This window comes from Nomascus leucogenys, chromosome 1a (assembly GCF_006542625.1).
Source record: "Nomascus leucogenys isolate Asia chromosome 1a, Asia_NLE_v1, whole genome shotgun sequence".
NCBI lineage: Eukaryota > Metazoa > Chordata > Mammalia > Primates > Hylobatidae > Nomascus > Nomascus leucogenys.
Genome location: NC_044381.1, coordinates 17,425,510 through 17,446,050, shown reverse-complemented (window position 1 = coordinate 17,446,050; position 20,541 = coordinate 17,425,510). Strand labels below are relative to the sequence as shown.

At 39.2% G+C, this 20,541-nt stretch overlaps 1 protein-coding gene and 1 long non-coding RNA gene across 3 annotated transcripts in view; one reads left to right on the top strand and one right to left on the bottom strand.

Annotated features, from left to right (window-relative positions):
• The window catches only part of BNC2 (basonuclin 2), a 456,158-nt gene that overhangs the window by 132,176 nt on the left and 303,441 nt on the right, over window positions 1-20,541 (top strand). The window contains exons 2-3 of one of the 2 annotated variants that reach the window (XM_030817343.1): window positions 3,496-3,621; window positions 13,934-14,134. The exons of the other annotated variant lie outside the window; for it this stretch is intronic. Coding sequence (XP_030673203.1) covers window positions 3,496-3,621; window positions 13,934-14,134 — 327 coding nt within the window. The remainder of the gene's footprint in view (window positions 1-3,495; window positions 3,622-13,933; window positions 14,135-20,541) is intronic. 2 annotated transcript variants of the gene reach the window in all.
• On the bottom strand, window positions 14,409-15,121 carry LOC115836360. The gene is made up of 3 exons (XR_004031387.1): window positions 14,980-15,121; window positions 14,829-14,904; window positions 14,409-14,622 (listed from the first exon to the last, which is right to left on the bottom strand). It is a non-coding gene; the product is annotated as an uncharacterized LOC115836360 (long non-coding RNA).

The following is a 20,541-nucleotide window of genomic DNA, read 5'->3' as shown; positions in this document are numbered from 1 at the left end:
CTGTCACCCAGGCTGGAGCTCAGTGGCGTGATCTCAGCTCACCGCAACCTCCACCTCCTGAGTTGAAGCGATTCTCGTGCCTCAGCCTCCCAAGTAGCTGGAACTACAGGCGTGTACCATCACACCTGGCTAATTTTTATATTTTCAGTAGAGATGGGGTTTCACCACGTTGGCCAGGCTGGTCTTGAATTCCCGACCTCAGGTGATCCACCTGCCTTGTCCTCCCAAAGTGCTGGGATTACAGGCATGAGCCACCGCACCTGGCATGGTGTATGTTTTAGAGCAAGGTATTTTTCTCTTTGTGTCGAGAACTCCTTGCTGGTTTTAAGTATTTCACTTCCCAAACTGGGAACTCTGAGCTATACTTTCTTAGACCCAGTCAGTTTGTTTATTACTTCTCACGCTTTTGTGGGAACCCAGGCTGAGTTCTACTATTTGCCATTTCTGTTACTCATTTCTTACTGATTCAGAGCTTCATTTTTCTTTTTTTTTTTTTTTTGAGATGGAGTTTCGCTGTTGTTGCCCAGGCTGGAGTGCAGTGGCGTGATCTCGGCTTACCGCAACCTCCGCCTCCCAGGTTCAAGCGATTCTCCTGCCTCAGCCCCCTGAGTAGTTAGGATTACAGGCGCGCACCACCATACCCGGCTAATTTTGTATTTTTAGTAGAAACGGGGTTTCTCCATGTTGGTCAGGCTTGTCTCAAACTCCTGACCTCAGGTGATCCGACCACCTCGGCCCCCCAAAGTGCTGGGACTATAGCAGAGTTTCATTTTACCCTTTCCAGTTGGACCCAATGTTTTCTCTCTTCTAGTACTCCTCGATTCCTTCCTATCAGGTCTCCCTTAGCAGATAGCCCCATCTTTAACTTTTCTCAGATGATTATTTTGTTCATGTAGCTGTCATTTATTGAGCACCCTGTTAGACCCTGAATTAGCAACAAAAAGATAAATTCTATCTCTTTTAAGAAGTGTACAGTTTAGTGGAAGAGATTGGTAATAAATTGGTTTTCTAACATGAGCAGTTTTAATATATGTATTTCTTAACCACAGATTTTTTTTTCTGTATCTCTTTCCTTTGGTTTCTGAGGGAAAAAAAGGGTTTCTTTTTTCTCCCTCCAGGGGCACCCTTTTCATTTGTGCTCTTGATCATATTCTCTCCTCGGACCCTTTCATACCATTTTCCCTCTGGCTTAGATCTTCAATATCCTTTTCTCTGCTGGCTTCGTCCCCTTTGCCTGTGATAGTCTCTTTTTTCCCTGTAGTGAAAAACAAACTGCCAACTTACGAACACAACCTGTCCGAGCTCCTCTAACTTTTCAGACCACGTTTCTCTTACTTGTTTTCTTTGCAGAATTTCTCCAAAGAATGTTTTATCTTTTTTGCCTCTTTGTCTTCACAGTTTGCTTACTTCTTAACTCCTCTGCAATATGGATTCTGTATACCTATCAGTCTACAAAGACATTCACTCTTATGGCACAAAGCCTAATAAAATACTTCAGCCACAAATATACACGAAGAATGGTATGTTGAACACTCATTGACCCGAGTTTAGGAACTAATAATGTACAAACACATCTGAAGACTAGAGTTACCATTTAAATTATACTGTGTCAGTCACTGTCAATCTCCCTATCTGCCTTTCCCCATTTGCCATCCTTAAGCACTATTCTGATTTTGGTATTTATTATTCCCATGCCTTTTGGTTTGCTCTTACTGTATTTGCTTCTACTTACTATTTCAGTTGGTTTTAACCATACCCTAAATATAAGTCTTGTTGTTTTAGATCATTTAAAACTCTCAAGCATCCTATCTCCTGTCAACTGTTTTCCCTTATCATGTGGAACGTTGGACAATCAACGATGCTCCTGTTAACGCTGTTCCTTCTGTCTTTTCCCCTAATAACCATGGATATCCCCTGAGATACTAACCTTGGCCACTTGTTTTATCTCCTGTGTCAGGTCTGTGTAGATGGCTGCTGGATGTGATAACTTCAGTATCAATCTGTTTTCTAACATTTCCAGTTGCCTGGTTATCTGCATGATCCGTGGTTCCCCCTATACTAAACTTGCTATATATTCTCACAAACTAGTTCATCCCCCTTTCTGCCATTTTCCTGTGCTCAGACTATTAGAACTTTAGTGTCATTGTTGACACTTCTCATTTGTTACAGTCATTCTGGTCCCCTTGATTTTATCTTCAGAGTATCTTTTGTATCTTGTCCTTTTTTTTTCTCCAGCCATATTGCCAGTAATTTACCCAGATTATTTATTGATTGATTGAGATGGAGTTTTGCTCTTGTTTCCCAGGCTGGAGTGCAATGGCACAATCTGCGCTCACTGCAACCTCTGCCTCTTGGGTTCAAGTGATTCCTCTGCCTCAGCCTCCCGAGTAGCTGGGACTACAGGCATGCACCACTGCACCTGGCTAACTTTTTTTGTATTTTTAGTAGAGACGGGGTTTCACCATTTGGGCCAGGATGGTCTCGAACTCCTGACCTCAGGTGATCTGCCCGCCTCGGCCTTCCACAGTTTTGGGATTATAGGTGTGAGCCACCGTGCCCGGCCTATTTTAATGTCTTTCTAATTGGACCCTGCTTTTGTCTTTTCACACTTCAGTCCATCTGTCATACTGTTGCCAGATAAATCTTCTTGGAGTAAAATAATGATCAGACGTTACCACTGTTGAGAAGCTTTTGGTAGTTTGGACTATTGGTAGTTAACAGGCTAAGTAGCAACTCTTTGTAGCGGAGTATAGGACCCTTACTTTTATAATAGTTCCTATCAACCACTGCATCCATTTCACCGATTGTTCTTCTATGTACGTCTTCCCTTATGTTCCAGTCAAACTGTATTACTTCTCTAGGAATATAATCGACGCTCAGTGTGAGAGTGCCTCGGCGTAGAAGCTTTTTTTTTTTTTTTTTAAACCACACTGGCTGGAAGGGATCTCTTAAGTTGTATGGAATTCTGCTCTTGTTTCTTTTCCTATTCTGTTTTTGTTAAGGTTGTTTTGTTCATGGCTTATCTCCTGTACTAGATTGTAAACTTGTGAGCAAGGAGTATGTCTTAATTTTTGTGTTCTCCACAGCTTCTTGTACTTGGCAAGGGAGCAGGGTGGGGGGCTGGGACGGGAGGATGGGGGGGGTGATGTTGGAAAGCAAAGTCCCATGCTGTATTCCCTAACAGCAGTTAAAAGTGTCATATTAAGTGGAAGAAAAGGGAGTAAGAAATTGAGCTAGGCAGGCCAAAAGTGTATCCATTATCAATTAGCAAATTATTCAGTTATTCCCACTTTGTTACTTTAGTTCTCACCAAAGTTTATTTAGCTGTTGGCTACTATCAGCCTTAGAAACTATTAACTCTTAAAAAATGTGTTTAGTTGGTCATTGGTGTGTTATATTTGCAATTTCTTAAAAAAAAAAAAGTTTTGATGTATGCAGTGCTTTTAAGTAATACTTTGTGGGCATATGTAATTTCCTTTCCCAATCTCTCAATAGGCACACCTTGGGCCCACCCCACCTCCACACAGCCTTAATTACAAATCAGAGGACAGGCTTAGTGAGCAAGACTGGCCAGCATATTTCAAGGTCCCATGTTGTGGGGTTGATACATCTCAAATTGAGGTATGTTGGTTTTTTTTTTCCCCTTTAAGTTACTTGGACACACTCGCATGCTTTGATTACCTAGTTAAGATATATCTCTCACCTATTCTTTCTGCCACTCTTTTACTGTCTTTCATACTCATCCTCATTCTATGAAACTCAGGTATTTATTTGCTTCCTAACACTTCTTGCCTCTGAAGAAATCATTGAAAGTAGATTTAATGATGGTTATTTGAATGATTTTGAATGTGATAAAGTATTTGCCTTCTATTGTTTCTCTCCCCACCTGCACTTACTTCTCTTTTCCTTTTTCTATTCTTTGTTTCCTATTGTTCTAGGGCTAGTTTATTGTTATCACTATTTTTAATAATAGTACTATATTAATAGGGCTAGTAGTAAACTTTTAAAACTGAAGTTTAACATACTTACAGAAAAGTGCATAAATAAAAGTGTACAGCCTGATAAATTCTACACAGTGAATATACCCAGGACCACCAATTAGATGGAGATACATAACACTACCTGAACCCCAAAAGTGTCCCTTAGCCCAGCCACTATTCACCATCAAAGGCAATCACTGTGCAGATCTTCTAAGGGACCTGTTAAGTCTTCATATTTTTAACTTGCTGTTAATAGGTTTCTGGCATCTTTTGGGTTTCTTAATTTGGAAAACAATCTCCAAGTTCATGAACATTTGCTCTGTTTCAACATTTTTCAATTTAAATATGTATGTATATAAATAGTCTCTATCAAGGCCAGTAGATTGCTTGAGAGTAGGAGTTCCCAGACTTGCCTGGGCAACATAGCGAGACCCCATCTTTTAAAAAAAAAAAAGCCAGGCGCGGTGGCTCACGTCTGTAATCCCAGCACTTTGGGAGGCTGAGGTAGGTGGATCACAAGGTCAGGAAATCAAGATGATTCTGGCTAACATGGTGAAACCCTGTCTCTACTAAAAATACAAAAAAATTAGCTGGGCGTGGTGGTGGGCGCCTGTAATCCCAGCTACTCGGGAGGCTGAGGCAGGAGAATGGCGTGAACCCGGGAGGAGGAGCTTGCAGTGAGCCGAGATTGCACCACTGCACTCCAGCCTGGGCGACAGAGCGAGACTCTGTCTCAGGAAAAAAAAAATAAAAAAAGGCTAGGTGTGGTGGCTGAGGTGGGAGGGTTGCTTGAGGCCAGGAGTTTGAGGTTCCAGTGAGCTATGATTGTGCACTGCACTCTAGCCTGGGCGATAGAGCAAGATCCTATCTCTTAAAAAATAATAGGCCGAGCTGGGCATGGTGGCTCTTGCCTGTAATCCCAGCACTTTGGGAGGCTGAGACAGGTAGCTCTCCTGAGGTTGGGAGTTCGAGACCAGTCTGACCAACATGGAGAAACCCTGTCTCTACTAAAAATACAAAATTAGCCGGGCATGGAGGTGCATGCCTGTAATTCCAGCTACTTGGGAGGCTGGGGCAGGAGAATTGCTTGAATCTGGGAGGCAGAGGTTGCGGTGAGCTGAGATGGTGCCGTTGCACTCCAGCCTGGACAACAGAGTGAAAGAGCTAGGCAGGCCAAAAGTGTGTCCATTATCCATCTCAAAAAGAAAAAAAAAATGGGTCGGGCCCAGTGGCTCACACCTGTAATCCCAGCACTTTGGGAGGCCGAGGGAGGCGGATCATGAGGTCAGAAGTTTGAGACCAGCCTGGCCAACATGTTGAAACCCCGTCTCTACTAAAAATACAAAAATTACCCAGGCGTGGTGGTGTGCGCCTGTAATCTCAGCTACTGAGGAGGCTGATGCAGGAGAATCTCTTGAACCTGGGAGGTGGAGATTGCAGTGAGCCAAGATCGTGCCACTGCACTCCAGCCTGGGTGACAGAGCAAGACTGTCTCAAAAAAAAAAAAAAATCATAATAATAAACAATAATAATAGACTCTGTTTCTGTAAACATTTTTGAAACTTTAAGTATACTGGGATTTTATTTTTTAAGTTTGTTAGGTTTGTAAATTGCATATGAGGGAGTATCATTTTTAGTGTTGCTTTTTCCTGTGGTAATTCTAAAGGCAGTGTTGAGTTTTTCAATAATTTTGTAAGGTACTGAGCTCTGTCTTGCAATATGGTTATCTTTTTTCTTTTTTTTTTTGGAAACAGAGTGGAGTGCAGTGGCGCAATCTTGGGTCACTGCAAGCTCCGCCTCCCAGGTTCAAGTGATTCTCCTGCCTCAGCCTCCCAAGTAGCTGGGATTACAGGCATGCGCCACCAAGCCTGGCTAATTTTTGTATTTTTAGTAGAGATGGGATTTCGCCATGTTGGCCATACTGGTCTTAAACTCCTGTCCTCAAGTGATCCACCTGCCTTGGCCTCCCATAGTGCTGGGATTACAGGTGTGAGCCACCGCGCCTGGCCTGCAACATGATTTTCTTGGATGTTGGTGAATCTCAATCTTCTTTTCTGACAGTAATTTAAACCATTATTATGACACCTTTACTGAGGCTGCAAGCTTCTTGGTCCACAGACTTTAGAAGGAAGTAAATAAAGAAATTAACATTATCTTCGCTGGGCATGGTGGCTCACGCCTGTAATCCCAGCACTTTGGGAGGCAAGGCGGGCAGATCACTTGAGGACAGGAGTTCAAGACCAGCCTGGCCTGGTCAGGGTTTGGTGAAACCCCGTCTCTACCAAAAAATACAAAAATTAGCCAGGGGTGATGGCGCATACCTGTAATCCCAGCTACTCGGTAGGCTGAGGCAGGAGAATTGCTTGAACCCAGGAGGTGGAGCTTGGAGTAACCTGAGATTGCAGCACTGCACTCCAGCCTAGAAGACAGAGTGACATCCTATCTCAAAACAAAAACAAAAAACAAAAAAATTAACATTACCTTTATAATTCTTGCAACTTTCATGTTCATGTTAATTTCCCGTTGTGTGTGCCCCCAGCCTGTTTTTTGTTTTTTTTTTAATTCATTTAAGTAAAGCCATCACTGGTTCTTTCCTGCTAGATTTTCTCATAAAACGTTGAATATAGGTTTGGTAACAAGAAGCCACTGTTACTGTTTGGACTTGAGAGGAGATTAATAAAGTCACTTTTCTTTTTTTAAACCAAAACAAGGTAGGTAAAATGTTTGACCTTTTGTAGGCACAAGATTCATGCTGACCTCAGCTGCTTTCATTATCTGCAAATATCTTGAGTCTAAGGATTCATCATTTCCCTAACATTTTGTAAACTACCTCATCTACCATACCCTACTCAAATCCTTTTATTTTAAAATTTTTGTAGTGCATCAAGGGATTATGGCTTTTGGATATTTCCTTGATATGTTTCTATGAAACTGAGCCCCTGATTAGGCTGTCAGCAGATACTGTATTACATTGATTGTTTTAGTTGGTTTAGACACCACGTGTCAGCTAGAGCAGTTTCTCGCTTTTGCTGAGAAGGGTGAAGCTTTTAGATAATATTTAGTTATGGAGGATGTTTGTGCCACTGTTTAAAGTGATTTGACCCTGTGTCCTCCTCCAACCTTATGTTAGAAGGCCTATTTTCCTCTATTGGTCTAAGGGCATGTAATGAAGTCTTCAGTACACAAGCTTTCTCCCTCCCTGTAGGTGAGTGGTTATTATTTTTTCTTTCGTCACGGGCTTGGATATCATGTTCTTACATGTAAACATTGGACCATACAGTACTCACGATACTTTGGCAAAAACCAAACCAACTGAAAACTGAAGGCATGCCTTCCTGTCTCATTTGCAACTTGGACCATGATCCTGCCCCTTGAAATCTTCATGCTGTTTTGATGAAGCCTTCTGTATGTTGAAATGCCCAGTCAAGGTGGCCAGAACCCTCTGGAGAAGGTAGAGTTGTAAATATGAAGTAACATGTATAATTCTAACGGACTCTTATAATGAGAGAGGGGCCAGTGATTGAGGCTGGCAATCAGAAATGACACAAGCTTTTTCCTTCCTTATTTGAACCTGTAAAGACCCTTAAGAGCACTTTGAATTTGTTCATCTATAAGCTGTTAACCCAAATTCATGTCCCAGGTTTTTAAGAGAATAAGCAATAGAATATAGGTGTTTCCAAAGAGGAAGACGTATAGAAGCAGATAGGTGTATAGTTCATTCATTCACAGATAGGCACTAGGTTAGATCCAGTAGTTGGCACGCATGCATCAACATGTTAATCGGAATTAAAGGCTGCTACATTTAGGCTTGGCTAGATCATCTATAAATTGAAACACAAAAGAGAATTGTTAACTAGGAAAGTAGTTGTCCAGGTTCCTTAAAGTTTAAATACAGGGATCCAACTGGTATTCTCCAAAATGTTTCAGGAATATCAGACTTTACTGCTGTGGAACACTTGGCTGTTTTAAGAGGAGTGTTTCATCTCTCATAAGGATAGTAATGAAAGGAAATTAGGAGCCAGTGGGAGAGTGCAGGGACTTAGGTGTAAATGATGGGTGAATCTTTTTTTTTTTTTTTTGAGATGGAGTTTCACTCTTTTTGCCCAGGCTGGAGTGCAGTGGCATGATGTCGGCTCACTGCAACCTCCACCTCCCAAGTTCAAGTGATTCTTTTGCCTCAGCCTCCTGAGTAGCTGGGATTACCGGTGCCTGCCACCACGCCTGGCTAATGATAGGTGAATCTTAATTGTGAAGATGAGTACTTCTATGAGTAGAGATGGCTTCATATCAGAACTTTATCTTACAAGCTACTCTTTACTCTTCCTCTTTCTTCCCACTCCATGCCAACAGAGTTAATGTAAGCATAGTAGAGTAATATTTCATCTTTGTGCATGTAGTTTTCTTTTTTTTTGGGCGGGAGGAGGTGAACTTTTTACTGTCTTTCCATCTATTTACATAGGTGAGTCCAGGGAAAACAGGCAGCTTAAATTACAATATAATTTTTTACAAAGGGAAAACCTGAATTGAAATTATTGTTTTACTTCTTTTCTATTCATTTCTTTACAGTGAGTCAAAAATTTTTTCCCCTTAACTTCACATAGAAAATGAAACTTTACACAATAAAGTAAGGATGGCAGGTTCCACAAGGGAAAAAGGTTGCTGTCAACTTCTTTCCTCAGGAATATGGAAATTTGGGTGGATTATCTGTTCAGAGGAGGTTTCCTTTATTACTTCTTTTTTCACTTAAAACATCTGTTAACATTTCACACAGCCCAGCAGATGTTGGAAAGCAAAGTCCCATACTTTGTTCTCAAGAAAAATGACATTTCCTCAGTTGGTTCCCCCACTTCTGTGACTGAGTCCAGCCTGCTGCATAATTTGCATATATTAAGTTATATACCTTAATGCCATATGAATTTGTATCTTCAGCATTATTTTTATATGGTAAAGTCTGATTTGATTAGAAACTAGTTTACATGTTGCTCTAGAATTAAGAGAGGGCAAAACATTTTAAAACTCTGCTTTGAGAATGGCAACCTGATTCCACATATAAGATTGGATAGCCAGTTTTTAACATTTTTTTCTATAAAATAAATGAATTACAAAAGCTTGAGTTGTTTCGCCATAAGGAAGTGCTGATTGTCATGCGATGTGGAGCGTCATTTTTATTATTTTGGCAAGAACAGGGACAGTTTTGTCTTGACAAGCCATTAGATGAATACCAGCATGTGTCACATGAAAAACCACTGATCTTTAACCCAGCTCTGTACTTAACCAAGCCTTGAAAATGAATAGTGAATAAAAGAAGAGCAAAGGCAGAGCACATTACAGATTATAGAATCTGTTAACAGTTGCTGAACTCAACCCAGGGAATTACAGGTATTGTTCTGTGAACCAGCAGAAGTTCTAGAGATGCTTCTTAAATTGTATACAAAAACTACACATTTATTTTATATTTGTGCAGGATTTACATTGTTGGAGACAGAAAAAATAAAAATCCTAGAGTACTTTCTCAGTGCAGTAAATGTATGCTTTTATCATAAAATTATATATATTTACATAGAACTCAATGAGGTTTTTTTGCCTGCAGTTACATAACTTATTTTATGAAAGCAATGTGCTTTTAAATAAATGAAGTAGAAAGAAGAAAACATAGGTTATATCCCCTTCCCTCAAAGAAAACACCCTACAAACATACATGCAAAACAAAATTCTTTGCTCACTTGCGTTTTCATGTATTCATTGTGGCTGATTTTTTTACACCAACATGGGTTTTTTCTTTTTTCTTTTTTTTTTACAGGAAATGGAGGAAAAAGCCCAAAACCCACCATAATACTCAAGTACTGAAAAGATCAGTAACATTTTAAACAGTTGGTTGTGGGAATTATTGCTTACAGAGCTAACAAGAAAGAACACACTTTTTTACTCTGCTGGTGGAATTGCATTGTGCCTCCCTATAGTCTTGTTATCCCACACTAACTGAAATGCAAATTTTTTGTAACTAATTGGATCTCATTGAGGGTACATACACAGTGTGTAGTTATATGCAAAAAGGTTTTAAAAAGTAAAATTTTCCTGCAATTACAACTTTTAATTACTATCCAAAACATGGCACCTATAGCACAGGTTTAGAATATATATGTCTGACTTTTTTACAGATTACTCAAAAACATGAGCTATGAAATGCTTAATAAGGTGTCAGCTCAAAAGTTACAGGGAAAATGTTTAATTACAGCAATCTATAAATTGAATTTTACTATAGTTATGTGAAAATAAAGATTTCTTTTTAAGTTTAGGATTTAGTGTATTAGAGCCAGTATATGAAAGGCATGTTATAGTGCATTCCTTTTCTTGGAAGATTTTAAACGTTAAAACATCATCAACATCAGAAATCACTTTCAGAGCCATTGTCTCTTTTTTCCCCTTCAGTTCTCCAATCTATTTTACCATTGTAAAATGCTTTTGAGTTTCTTTGTGTAAGTCTATTTTTACTTATGTGGTGTGGTGTGGGGGAGGTATTCACATTCACACAATGTCTTTAACTTGGATGCAGTGAAACCTAGTTTGGTGGACTTCATAATTTCCATGGTTCTTCTCTCACTATCAGTAGATGTGGGAAGGCCAACAGATGGCCTTTAAGTACTTCTGATTCTTTAACCTGAAGTACTCAGAATCAGCAGCAAAAAGCAATTATTGTGGAAGTAATACTTGTCTTCTTCTTTCTAGTTTTAAATAATTTTCATAAAATGATTCCAGAGTTATTCCATAATTGTCAGACCATGTAGCCAGTGAAAAAAACTCAAAAGACATATTTGTGCCTTGTAGGTGTATTTTTTTGTACCTGTGCCTGTAAAACGATACAGATGTCCGTCCCACTTGCTAGCTAGAAATTATCCTAACATCAAATGTTCTACACAGTATGTTTTATGTGGAAGTTCAGATCATGTATCTTGGGGATTTCTAGAGGGGTCAAATGTTCCTTTCAAATATTTATTTTAAAATGAGTGTTAGAGAAACTTAAAATTTATTTATTATTGAGTCTGGATTAATTGTTGTCTCTTTTTGTAACAAAGCTTGTCCTCTTTGTAAACTTGTGTTACAAAGTAGTTAAGATTTTGAGCAAATCCGTTTAGCAGGTGCAGTACTGTGTATTTATGAAAAAAATATTTTTTAAAACTTAGAAAGATATCCTGCTGTTTTTAAGGCTTGTGTTGTGGCAATAACATGTTATATTGCAGACCTGTTTCAGCCAGGGCCACCTCAGTCCATGATATCTGAAGGAGCTCAGTTTGCCTATACTGGGTAGCATTTTGTCAGAAGACTGCTGGCTGGGCAGACTAGATTTGGATGTATTAGCTAGTCAGCCTAATAACCCTGTACAGACTGTATTGATTTTCTAGGAGAGAGTTTATGAACTAAATAAACTTGGGGTTGGTGTCTTAATAAACTGCTTCTCTCAGTCTGTCACATTTAGTTACGGAGCTGTGCAGTTTAGGGGGAAAAAAGGCTAATTCTGTTACAGATTGTTCGCAGCAGGGTCTCCAAATTAGCCCTTTGTTTTGTAATGCCACCTTGCTTGGGCTCGCTTTGAGCACATTTCTCAGTTTTGCCCTAATGAGTTGCAACACTGATAATGTGGCTGATGATCTTTCATTGATTTCACTATCACTTGCTTGTCTGGTAATTGATCCGTTGCTGAGCCTCTAGTTAATTATATCGGCTTTGACATGGCCCGGTCCACGGGGAATTTCAAGTCTTGCAGAATAACAGTTTTAATAAAAGAGTCTATTACTGCAGGTGCTTGCTGCTGCATGCCAGTTGATTTTTGTGTTGTTAGTGTGTGTGTGGGGTGGTGGGTAGGATACCTGGGAAAGAAGAGGACTGCAGGACTGAGAAAAAAAGTGGTGGGGGCTAGAAAATGAGGAAGAGGGAGCGAAGGAGGGGGAGAAAGAGACAAGGAGAGGGTGAGTGAGAGGCGAGAGAGAACACAGCGGCAAAAACACACAGGCAAAGCGATACAACAGAGCCTGAGTGGAAGGAGGAGGAAGCTTGCTATTGACAGTGTCCTTAAGCCTCCCACAAATAACAGCCATTAGTGGGAAGGTCAGGAGCTGAGCAGGCAGCTTGACTGAGGCACTGAGTGCCACTTCAGAAATCAAGAGGCTAGCAAATTTTAGAGGGAGTTTAAGTGGGTAATAGCTAGCAGTAAAGGTACAGTCACTGTTGACAATTGACTCGTAGGGGCTTTTCCTGCCCTCCCCTCAGCAAGAATATTTTTATTGACCACAGGTGGACTTAATATATTTTAAGGCAACAATTCTTTGGGTTCTTGTTTGTTTCCTCTCAGATATTGAATTTGCTTCTTTTGAGACTTTTTTGTGCTTAATGGTGGTGAACTGGAGGGAAGTTTAACAGAAAAGCTTTCAGGAGATGTTGGTTCTAGGGGGGAAGGCACATTTGTGTCAACATAGTGTACGTTTTCTCATCTTTTCTCATTGTCCACTAATGACACAGAGCTGCCATTGAAGCTCTTTTCTGTTTCTTCTGTTGTTTCAGAGAGTAAGGTTTATTGTTATTCTTGAGTTAAGAAGGAGCAAGGAGAGTGGTACATTTGTCCTCGATATTTGTAGGTGGTTGAAGATTAATGTTCCCTACATTTTAAGTTTAGGAAGGATGGCTTTTTCCTGCTGACTACTTTTATGAGATGGCATGAATTTAGCTTTCCATTTCGAAGTTACTGTTTATGTACAGTGCATTTTGTTCAGTGCTGCTTTTCCATAAATAAGGCAGACAAATACTATCTAATAAATAGGTGAACAGTTTTAAGACTTGTTTAATTAAAAATACGACATGTTATCAAGGGTGTATTTCATCGGGCAGGAAAACGTTATAGAATTTTCCACAGAGATCTTGAATAAAAAATGGAGTTCTTATATTCATTACTTTTTGCCTGAAATGGGACAGGCTTTTTTTGTTTATCTTTCTCTTTTCTTGTGATTTGAAAGGATATTGCACATGCTTCATCTAGGAACTTTAACAAAGGATTTTTTTCTACTTTTGAGCTTTAAGAAAAGGTATACTTTTTTCCTTTGCCATTCAGTTTCTCATTAGCTAACATCCAGTTTAGTAATTAATAGCCTGAGGTACTAGATATTAAATAGTATATATTTATATTTGGCAAATGTTTATTGTGCATCTTCTATGTTATAAAAACTGCTAGGCTTATTTACTTACTCTTCAGAGTATAAGGTCACATCTCTATGTACGTTATTTAGGAGTTTCTATGCGGTTATAAATAGCCCAGCACATACGATACAACTTTCAGGAGCTAACATTTAGACCATAACTGAGCCAACTTTACATTCTCTTACAGCTGAATATTTTACTTTCTTCAGTGTAATTAAAAAAAATTTTAAGTATCACAGTTTTACAAATGTTAAAGCAAAGACTGGTGTCAGATATTATGTGTTATATCAGAAAGCATTGTTGAAAAAAATTCCCGGGGAAGGGCCCTAGCTTCCCCTCGCCCTGTGCACTGTGATTGTGGTGCTGCCTGGAGTGTGCATAAGTGTGTATCTATCTGTATATCTGGAGAGGGGTTAGTGCAGGGTGTCATTTGGTGCCTGACAGTGGAACAGTGCAGTTGACTCTTAGCTCTGCTATCCAATGACATGCAGTGGCTGAGAGTTTGAAGCTGATGGTTGGGTCTCCAGTGCCGCCTGCACACCTGACAGGCAGCTGTTAAACTGAGCAAAGACAAGCTTGGGGAGTCACAATCTATGCATAAATGATAGGGATATCTGTGCAGAAGGTGCGAAAGAAGCTCTGACCCCCTCCCTCCCCCAAATCTCCCCCTTCCCAAATGAAATGCACAGTTCAGCCAGCTTCTTAACTACACTACACTCCTGCTACTGGCTGCCAAGAGGCTCAAAAAATCCACCTTCACTTTTCAGTCAGAAGAGGCAGAAGTGGATGTGAGAGAAAGAGAGACACAGAGAGACAGAGAGCCAAAGAGGGCAAGAGACTTGACTTTAAGAGACTCCTGTACTGACAACTCCATGCAGTTCGGAACCAGAACGACTACGGCTGAACCAGGGTTCATGGGGACATGGCAAAACGCTGATACTAACCTCCTATTCAGAATGTCCCAACAGGTAAGTTACTTTCTTTCTTGATTTTTTTTTTTTTTTTTTTTTTAAGAAACCTTGAATTGTTATGGGCACTTTTGTTTCTGGTGTTTTTCTTTCTAAATATTTTTAAAAATATGGTCACTTCCTAGTTAGGCTCTGTTTTGTCATAACTGTGTTACTGGAATGTGCAGGGTTACTTCGTGGTTTCCCTAAGGGCGTCTTAAAAGAAAAAGGGGAAAGGATACTGAAGTAAAAGAAAGCAGAGACATTTTTGAAAAGTTTCACAGTACAGTCTGGGTCAGGGGAAGACTTAATTTATTTCTTTGTTTTCTGTTGAGAATGAAAAAAGCCACCACCCAACAAATGTATCTTTCTATCAATATGAATCACTTCGTCCAAAGTGTCTGCTCTCTCGGAGTAGGTTCCGCAACCTAAAAAACAGTCATAAAATCTAGGGGCCCCTCAGAACAGCCCTACTGACTTCATGTGGCTGGAGGCAGCTTCGTTCAGACCTGAGAAGAGAGGAGGCTGTGCAGTCTTGGCTGCCAGCGCCGAGAGTTGCTGGAGGAGTCGGCGTGCGTGGCGGGCTGTGCTGCTAGGTCCTCGCTCCTCCGCTCCGCTCCTCCTTGCCAGCCAGCCCTCTGCGCCCGCCCCTGCGTTCCCTTCGCCGGCTCCGGCCCGCTCTCCCGCCCGCCCGCCGGCCCGCCGGCGCACTCACTCGGGCGCAGCCTCGGCGTCTTCCGCAGAGCCGCTCCTCCGTCCCGGCCGCGCTGGAGGCGTTCGGCTTGCTGGCTCTGCTGGGAAAGCCGACGTAGTAGCGCGAGGCCATCGGTTACTGATAATTAATCACCGGAGCCGGCGGCTCGTACCATGAGCTCCGTGATACGCGCCCTGTGCGCCGGGCTCCTCTTGCACAATTGCTGGCTCCTTGGCTCCGCGGGGGAGCGAGGGTGAGAGGAAGCGGAGGGGACACAACCCAGAAACTTTCATCTTGGATTGTGCTCAAGTGAGGGAGGGAAGTTCCCTGGTGCCTCCCTCCTAGACACGTCTTGCTTTTCCAAAGCCTACACCAAACCCACACAAAGCAAGTTAGTTTGATGTTATCATCCACACAGCGCGAAAGTACTATTGACAAATGTACTTGGATTTTAAGTTGATGGCGGTTATTAAGAAATATTGTGCCACTCATGAGGAAAAAAATACTGCAACTGCTTTCTTTTTTTTTTTTTTTTTAAAAAAAACCTTTTGTTTGTAAGAATTCACGAAAATTAAATACTTTAGTTAGATATTTAAAGTTGTTGATAATAATAAAAAAAAACAATTTGCCGGGCTATAAACTACTACAAGGTTAGAAATACATTTGCGAGCGATAATACCTACAACCAGGGTTTTGTAGCATTTAGCTGGAGAACAGTTTTAGCACACAATTCTAGATAGGATAAATGCATTTGAATAAGGTGTATTTTGACATATCCTGTAGAGGGACCCTGATTACTGCTGATACAGTAAGCTGGGATTTAAATGCAATCAACATAAACCCAATAAGTAACTCTTCATGTGCAATTTCCCATTCTTTCAAGTGAAAAGTTCATTTCCACGCAGAGATTCTCCTTGTCACTGCAGAGTGCTGTGAGAGGTGTTTTCTGCCACGCGTCCCTGCCTGGGTGGCTCTCTCATGTTGGAATGCAGAGTGTTTTCGCTAACCTTAGCACCAAATAACTTGTGCTTCACTTTAAAAACTAGATGTCACCTTCAGGGTTTTCCTTGAGTTAGTGGAGGTCGTGTGTGTGTGTGTGTGTGTGTGTGTGTGTGTGTGTGTGTGTTAGAAGGGAAGATTGGCTTACGTCTCCCTCTAGCTAGAAAAGAGTTAATAAAACCAGATAGAGATAATGATCAATTGATAAATGGCTATTGAACCACATAGATGGTGTTAGATTGCTTATTTGGCACTAGCCCATTTCCAAGTAGATTTGAATCTAAGGAGATTTTGTCATGGAAAACATTTTAACTAAAAAACAAATAAAAGTAAATACTTATAAATGATGGGTCAGAATTAGGAAAATTTATGATGTCTTTGATCCAGCTGTCTGTGTGGATATTTTGTGTGTACCTGTGTGTGCATATATGTGTAATGATGAGCATCGGTGATTACATGGAGAGAATAGAAATATAGGGAACTAATTTATGCTTAATGGATGCTATTAAAGCTGCATAATATTATGCTATTTATGAAATAGAGTAGTACAACAAAAGGGAGAGAAATCACAGTTTTAAATATGTTTTCTTTTTTTTTTTGGTTTTGATGTAGTTAGCAATCACTCCTATCCCCCCAAACCACCTTTTTCTGTCATGGTCACTGAATGTTTACCTCTTGTGCATTTTTGGAAAGCATGTAAAAGATGATATGAGCTTACATTTTTTTTCTCTTCAAGATGACATTTTAGTTTGTATAAATATTACACAAACTTAAGTTCAAACTATGTGAGTGAAAGTATGTGTGCTGTTCATATTTAATATGTTTGTTTTTCTTACCTATAGTTCATCAGCAATGCTGATTCAGCACGTGTGTGTGTGTGTGTGTCTGTGTGAGAGAGAGACATATTGAAATTATATCTGTGATATCTCTTGAAGCCAGCCATTTAAATGAGTATTACTTTCAATATATACAGTTACGCTAGCTTTTGTTACAGGTAAAAGTTTGTCCAGTTTAATCAAATGTGTACAATTCTGTACATCTCATTACTGAGGCATAAAGAGGTTTCTCTAGATTATGATTATTTTATTTCTAAGTAAAATTTACTTAGCTTGTGAAATGAATAAAATGTATTGGGTTATTTTTCTTTTAAAGTTTTCTTTAATAGTATAAAAACTAATATTTTCCTGATTATTTATTTAGACGTTTGAAAAGTCTGACTGGTAGGGCTGCTATAAAAGGTTTCAAAACTGAGTTACAGATAATTTACCACCAGTATTTAACTAAAGAGAAACTTGTGGGAAATGTCTCATGAATACTGAAATTTAATAATCTAGTTTTATGTGTTCTATTAGTAAACTAGGAAGTAGGGATACAAAAATCTTTGTCTTTTGTTTCATATGAGCAAAGTTGGATCTGCTTAAATGTACATCTTTCATTCTGTCTAATAGTAACAAATAATCACAATCTGAAGCCAATTTAGATTTAGTGGGATGAAGTATGTGCCCCTAAAGTTCAAGTGAAGACTATTTGACTACATTTTCCTGTGCCTGTACATTTTTTCTTCTGTACTGAAGTATGATTTTCTCAAATTATTTCTATGGATATAGCTGAGTATTTGAGAACCTTAAAAGGTATGACACTTGTGTAAAGGGAGTTCTTCTTTGGATCAGTTTGATCAGTGACAGGTGGAAAAAGAACCTTGTTTTTGCCTATTTTAGTTTCACAAGGTACTGTTAAAAGCAAAAAATGAGGCTTGCTTTTCAAAGTTTTTTTTTTAATCACACTTGAGGAGGCAATTCTTCTATTTGTATAAATATTTTGTGCATTTGAGAGAATAGTAAATAAAATTCTTGTAGCTATCTCAAGGGATGTAATAGTCCAGTCTATTTAAAAATCTTTTCAGAAAGGAAACCATAAAGGTAAATAGCTATAGCCCACATTTAATGTGTTACTAGAGACATTTACCTTTTATTATTGGTGAGGTATATTTAACCTGTTTCAAATAAAATGTAGATCCCTTAATAAGGTCTTTTTTCATACTTGAGTGAAATACTAAGTTAGGATTATAAATGACTCTCTGCATCATTATGTAGTAATTTAGGATTCACCCGATGATGTAACAAAATTAACAACATAATTTCATTGTGAAACTGTGTCTTATTAAAGAACAACTGTCTGACATTCTCTTACAGTTGCTTTATTTAACTTCATGCAAATATTATTAGTAGTGACATTTTTCTATTGTGCATTAGATTCTCTCATTAGCATGATGTGTTAGTTATCACCAGAGAAATCATTTTCTAGGTAGGTGAGGGGCAAACCAAGAAGGCTAAAAATTAAATCAACGATTTACATTAATACCAGAGCATCTGCTCACCAGAGATATGACAGAGTAAAAGCAAACTTTCTTACTAATATAAAAATCTAGCACCTTTCAGAGAAATGATAAATAAAATATATTATAAGAAATGTATAATAACATTGCTAGAATCCATTTAAAACACTGCTCAATATGAATTTTCCTCAAGAAATCTTTTTTTTCTATTCATATAGGCCAACAATCTCAGTTTCTGGAATCTGTATTTTTAAATGAAAATGGTTTTGTTCCCCCCACCTCATTGTTTTGAGTATTTATTCACTAGTCATTTAAAAGGCATATATATATATGTATATATAGTATTACGAGTCAGACGCCTAATTGTACATTGTGGTTTGGGTCTTCTTTATAGTTCATACAATGCATTTTTATTCTAAACTCTGTCCCACTCAAATAGACATCCCTTTTTACATCAGATGTATATTCTTATTTAATCAAAGCCCTTAGTAAAGCAGCTGATAGTTAATGGTCTTTGAAAACGACTTTCATTGCCAGGCATCATCCATCCCTAGCTTGCTTTCTGCAGTTTTCTCCCTTTTTACTCCCTTCCTTACAGTTGGTATGTTTGGATGATCTTGTCTTACTAAAAAAGGATTAAATTGACTAAACTTGTGGTCTTAATGCTAAAATAAATATTTATATTATATTAAGAGGCATGCAGTTTTAGCCTGTTGAATTACTAGGCTACGACCTCCAGTTTAGGCCCCTCTTAATTTGAGTGGTAATACGTTTTATTTTTAACAATAGACATATATTCTAATATAATTCTCAGTATGTTTTCTGATAACGTAACACTAAAGTAGGAATATTTGGGTATTTGTATTTGTTAAGATACAAATTGTAGCATAGAGACAGGTGCTTGGTTTTGTCCTAAACTTTGAAGGTCTATGGATAACATGCAGACTTCACGTAAGAGATACTGTCTCATTTGTAATGCAGTGGGAAAGGTAATAGTTTATATATATGGTATTCTATGTACATGTAAATGTTAATGCAAATAAAGCATGCACAAACGTATTCTCAGATGTGTATTTTGTATATGTTAAAAATCTGTGCACAAATTATAGTTTATTTTCAACATGATTCATTTAAATGAATTTGAACACAGTAGGTGATCGTTTTGAAATTATTTAATTTTCTCACCTTTCTGTCATCTTCAAACAGGTCCATTATGTTTGTGTAATTTGTAAAGCCTTTTGCTAAGGTGAGTCAAGTAACTGCAGTTGAAAAATAAATCCCTCTAAGGTGCAGATATCTTATCTATAATTGTAGGTATTTTTAATAATTATATTTATGAGTGTATATTCACATTCACTGATAAATCCAATTATTCATGCATAGCTTTATGGAAATCTGATTAATGCAGTGACAGGACAGATTTGGGCTACCACAGCAGCACATCCTCCCACTCCCATGTCAGAGTTAAGAGCCGAGGCAAATCCTCCCTAACTAATTAGATGCTGAGTAAGGCATCTCTGAGAAGTTGGGGCAGAAGTGAATGGGTCACAACCAAGGCAGGATTGCAAGGACTCCAGTGATAGTGAAAGCATTCAAGTTTGCCAGGTCGTTGTGACACAGGGAGCTGATTCCAAAGGAACAGTCCGTTACAGATAGTGAGCTGGCGTCATCCACTTGAATGAAAAACACAAATTCTAGTGCCTCCCTCTCTCTACCTTGTATGCATTACACACACTCACTTAAAGAAAGTTGCACTGGGCGTCTGCCGTCATCTATCTGCAAAGCTTTTGAGAGGATTTTCCTTATAAACGTGAATAGCTAATGATTCTGTATAGCCCAAGAGGTATTTTCTGAACTTGGCACTCTAGATTAGCACATATATCAAAAGGAAAGAGGAAAATAAATTGGAATTTGCTTTTACCTTGTGTCCATAATTTGAACCTTAGTGTTTGAATCGATCTAGGAATTAACTCCTTTTTCCCCACAGAGTGCTGCCAGAGAACTTTGTGGTTGTAGAGAAAACAGAGTGAATCGGGTAGGTTGACTTTTTCAGTGAGAGAAATTTTCTGTGCGATTCCCTGCTTGTTACTGTCCAAAGAACATGGAATATAATGGTTCCAAGATTTCCTTTCACGTGAGGTTTGGAGCCTGGTTTGTTATGCGTGTAGAAATAATTCGCCATTTGAAAATCCTCTTGTACCTTTGGTGGTACGCTTTTGTGGTCTGTTTATGGTGCTGCTCAGTGACACCCTTCTCCAGGCCTTGGTCAGAAGGTTGTTTGGGGGTCCTAGGAAATGATGGATCTCACTACTGTCTGCCAAAGCTGATGCCATTTTTTATTTCCAGAAAAGCAGCTGGCTTCTACATTTTGCTGGGTGATCTTCATCTACTGAAGGACCC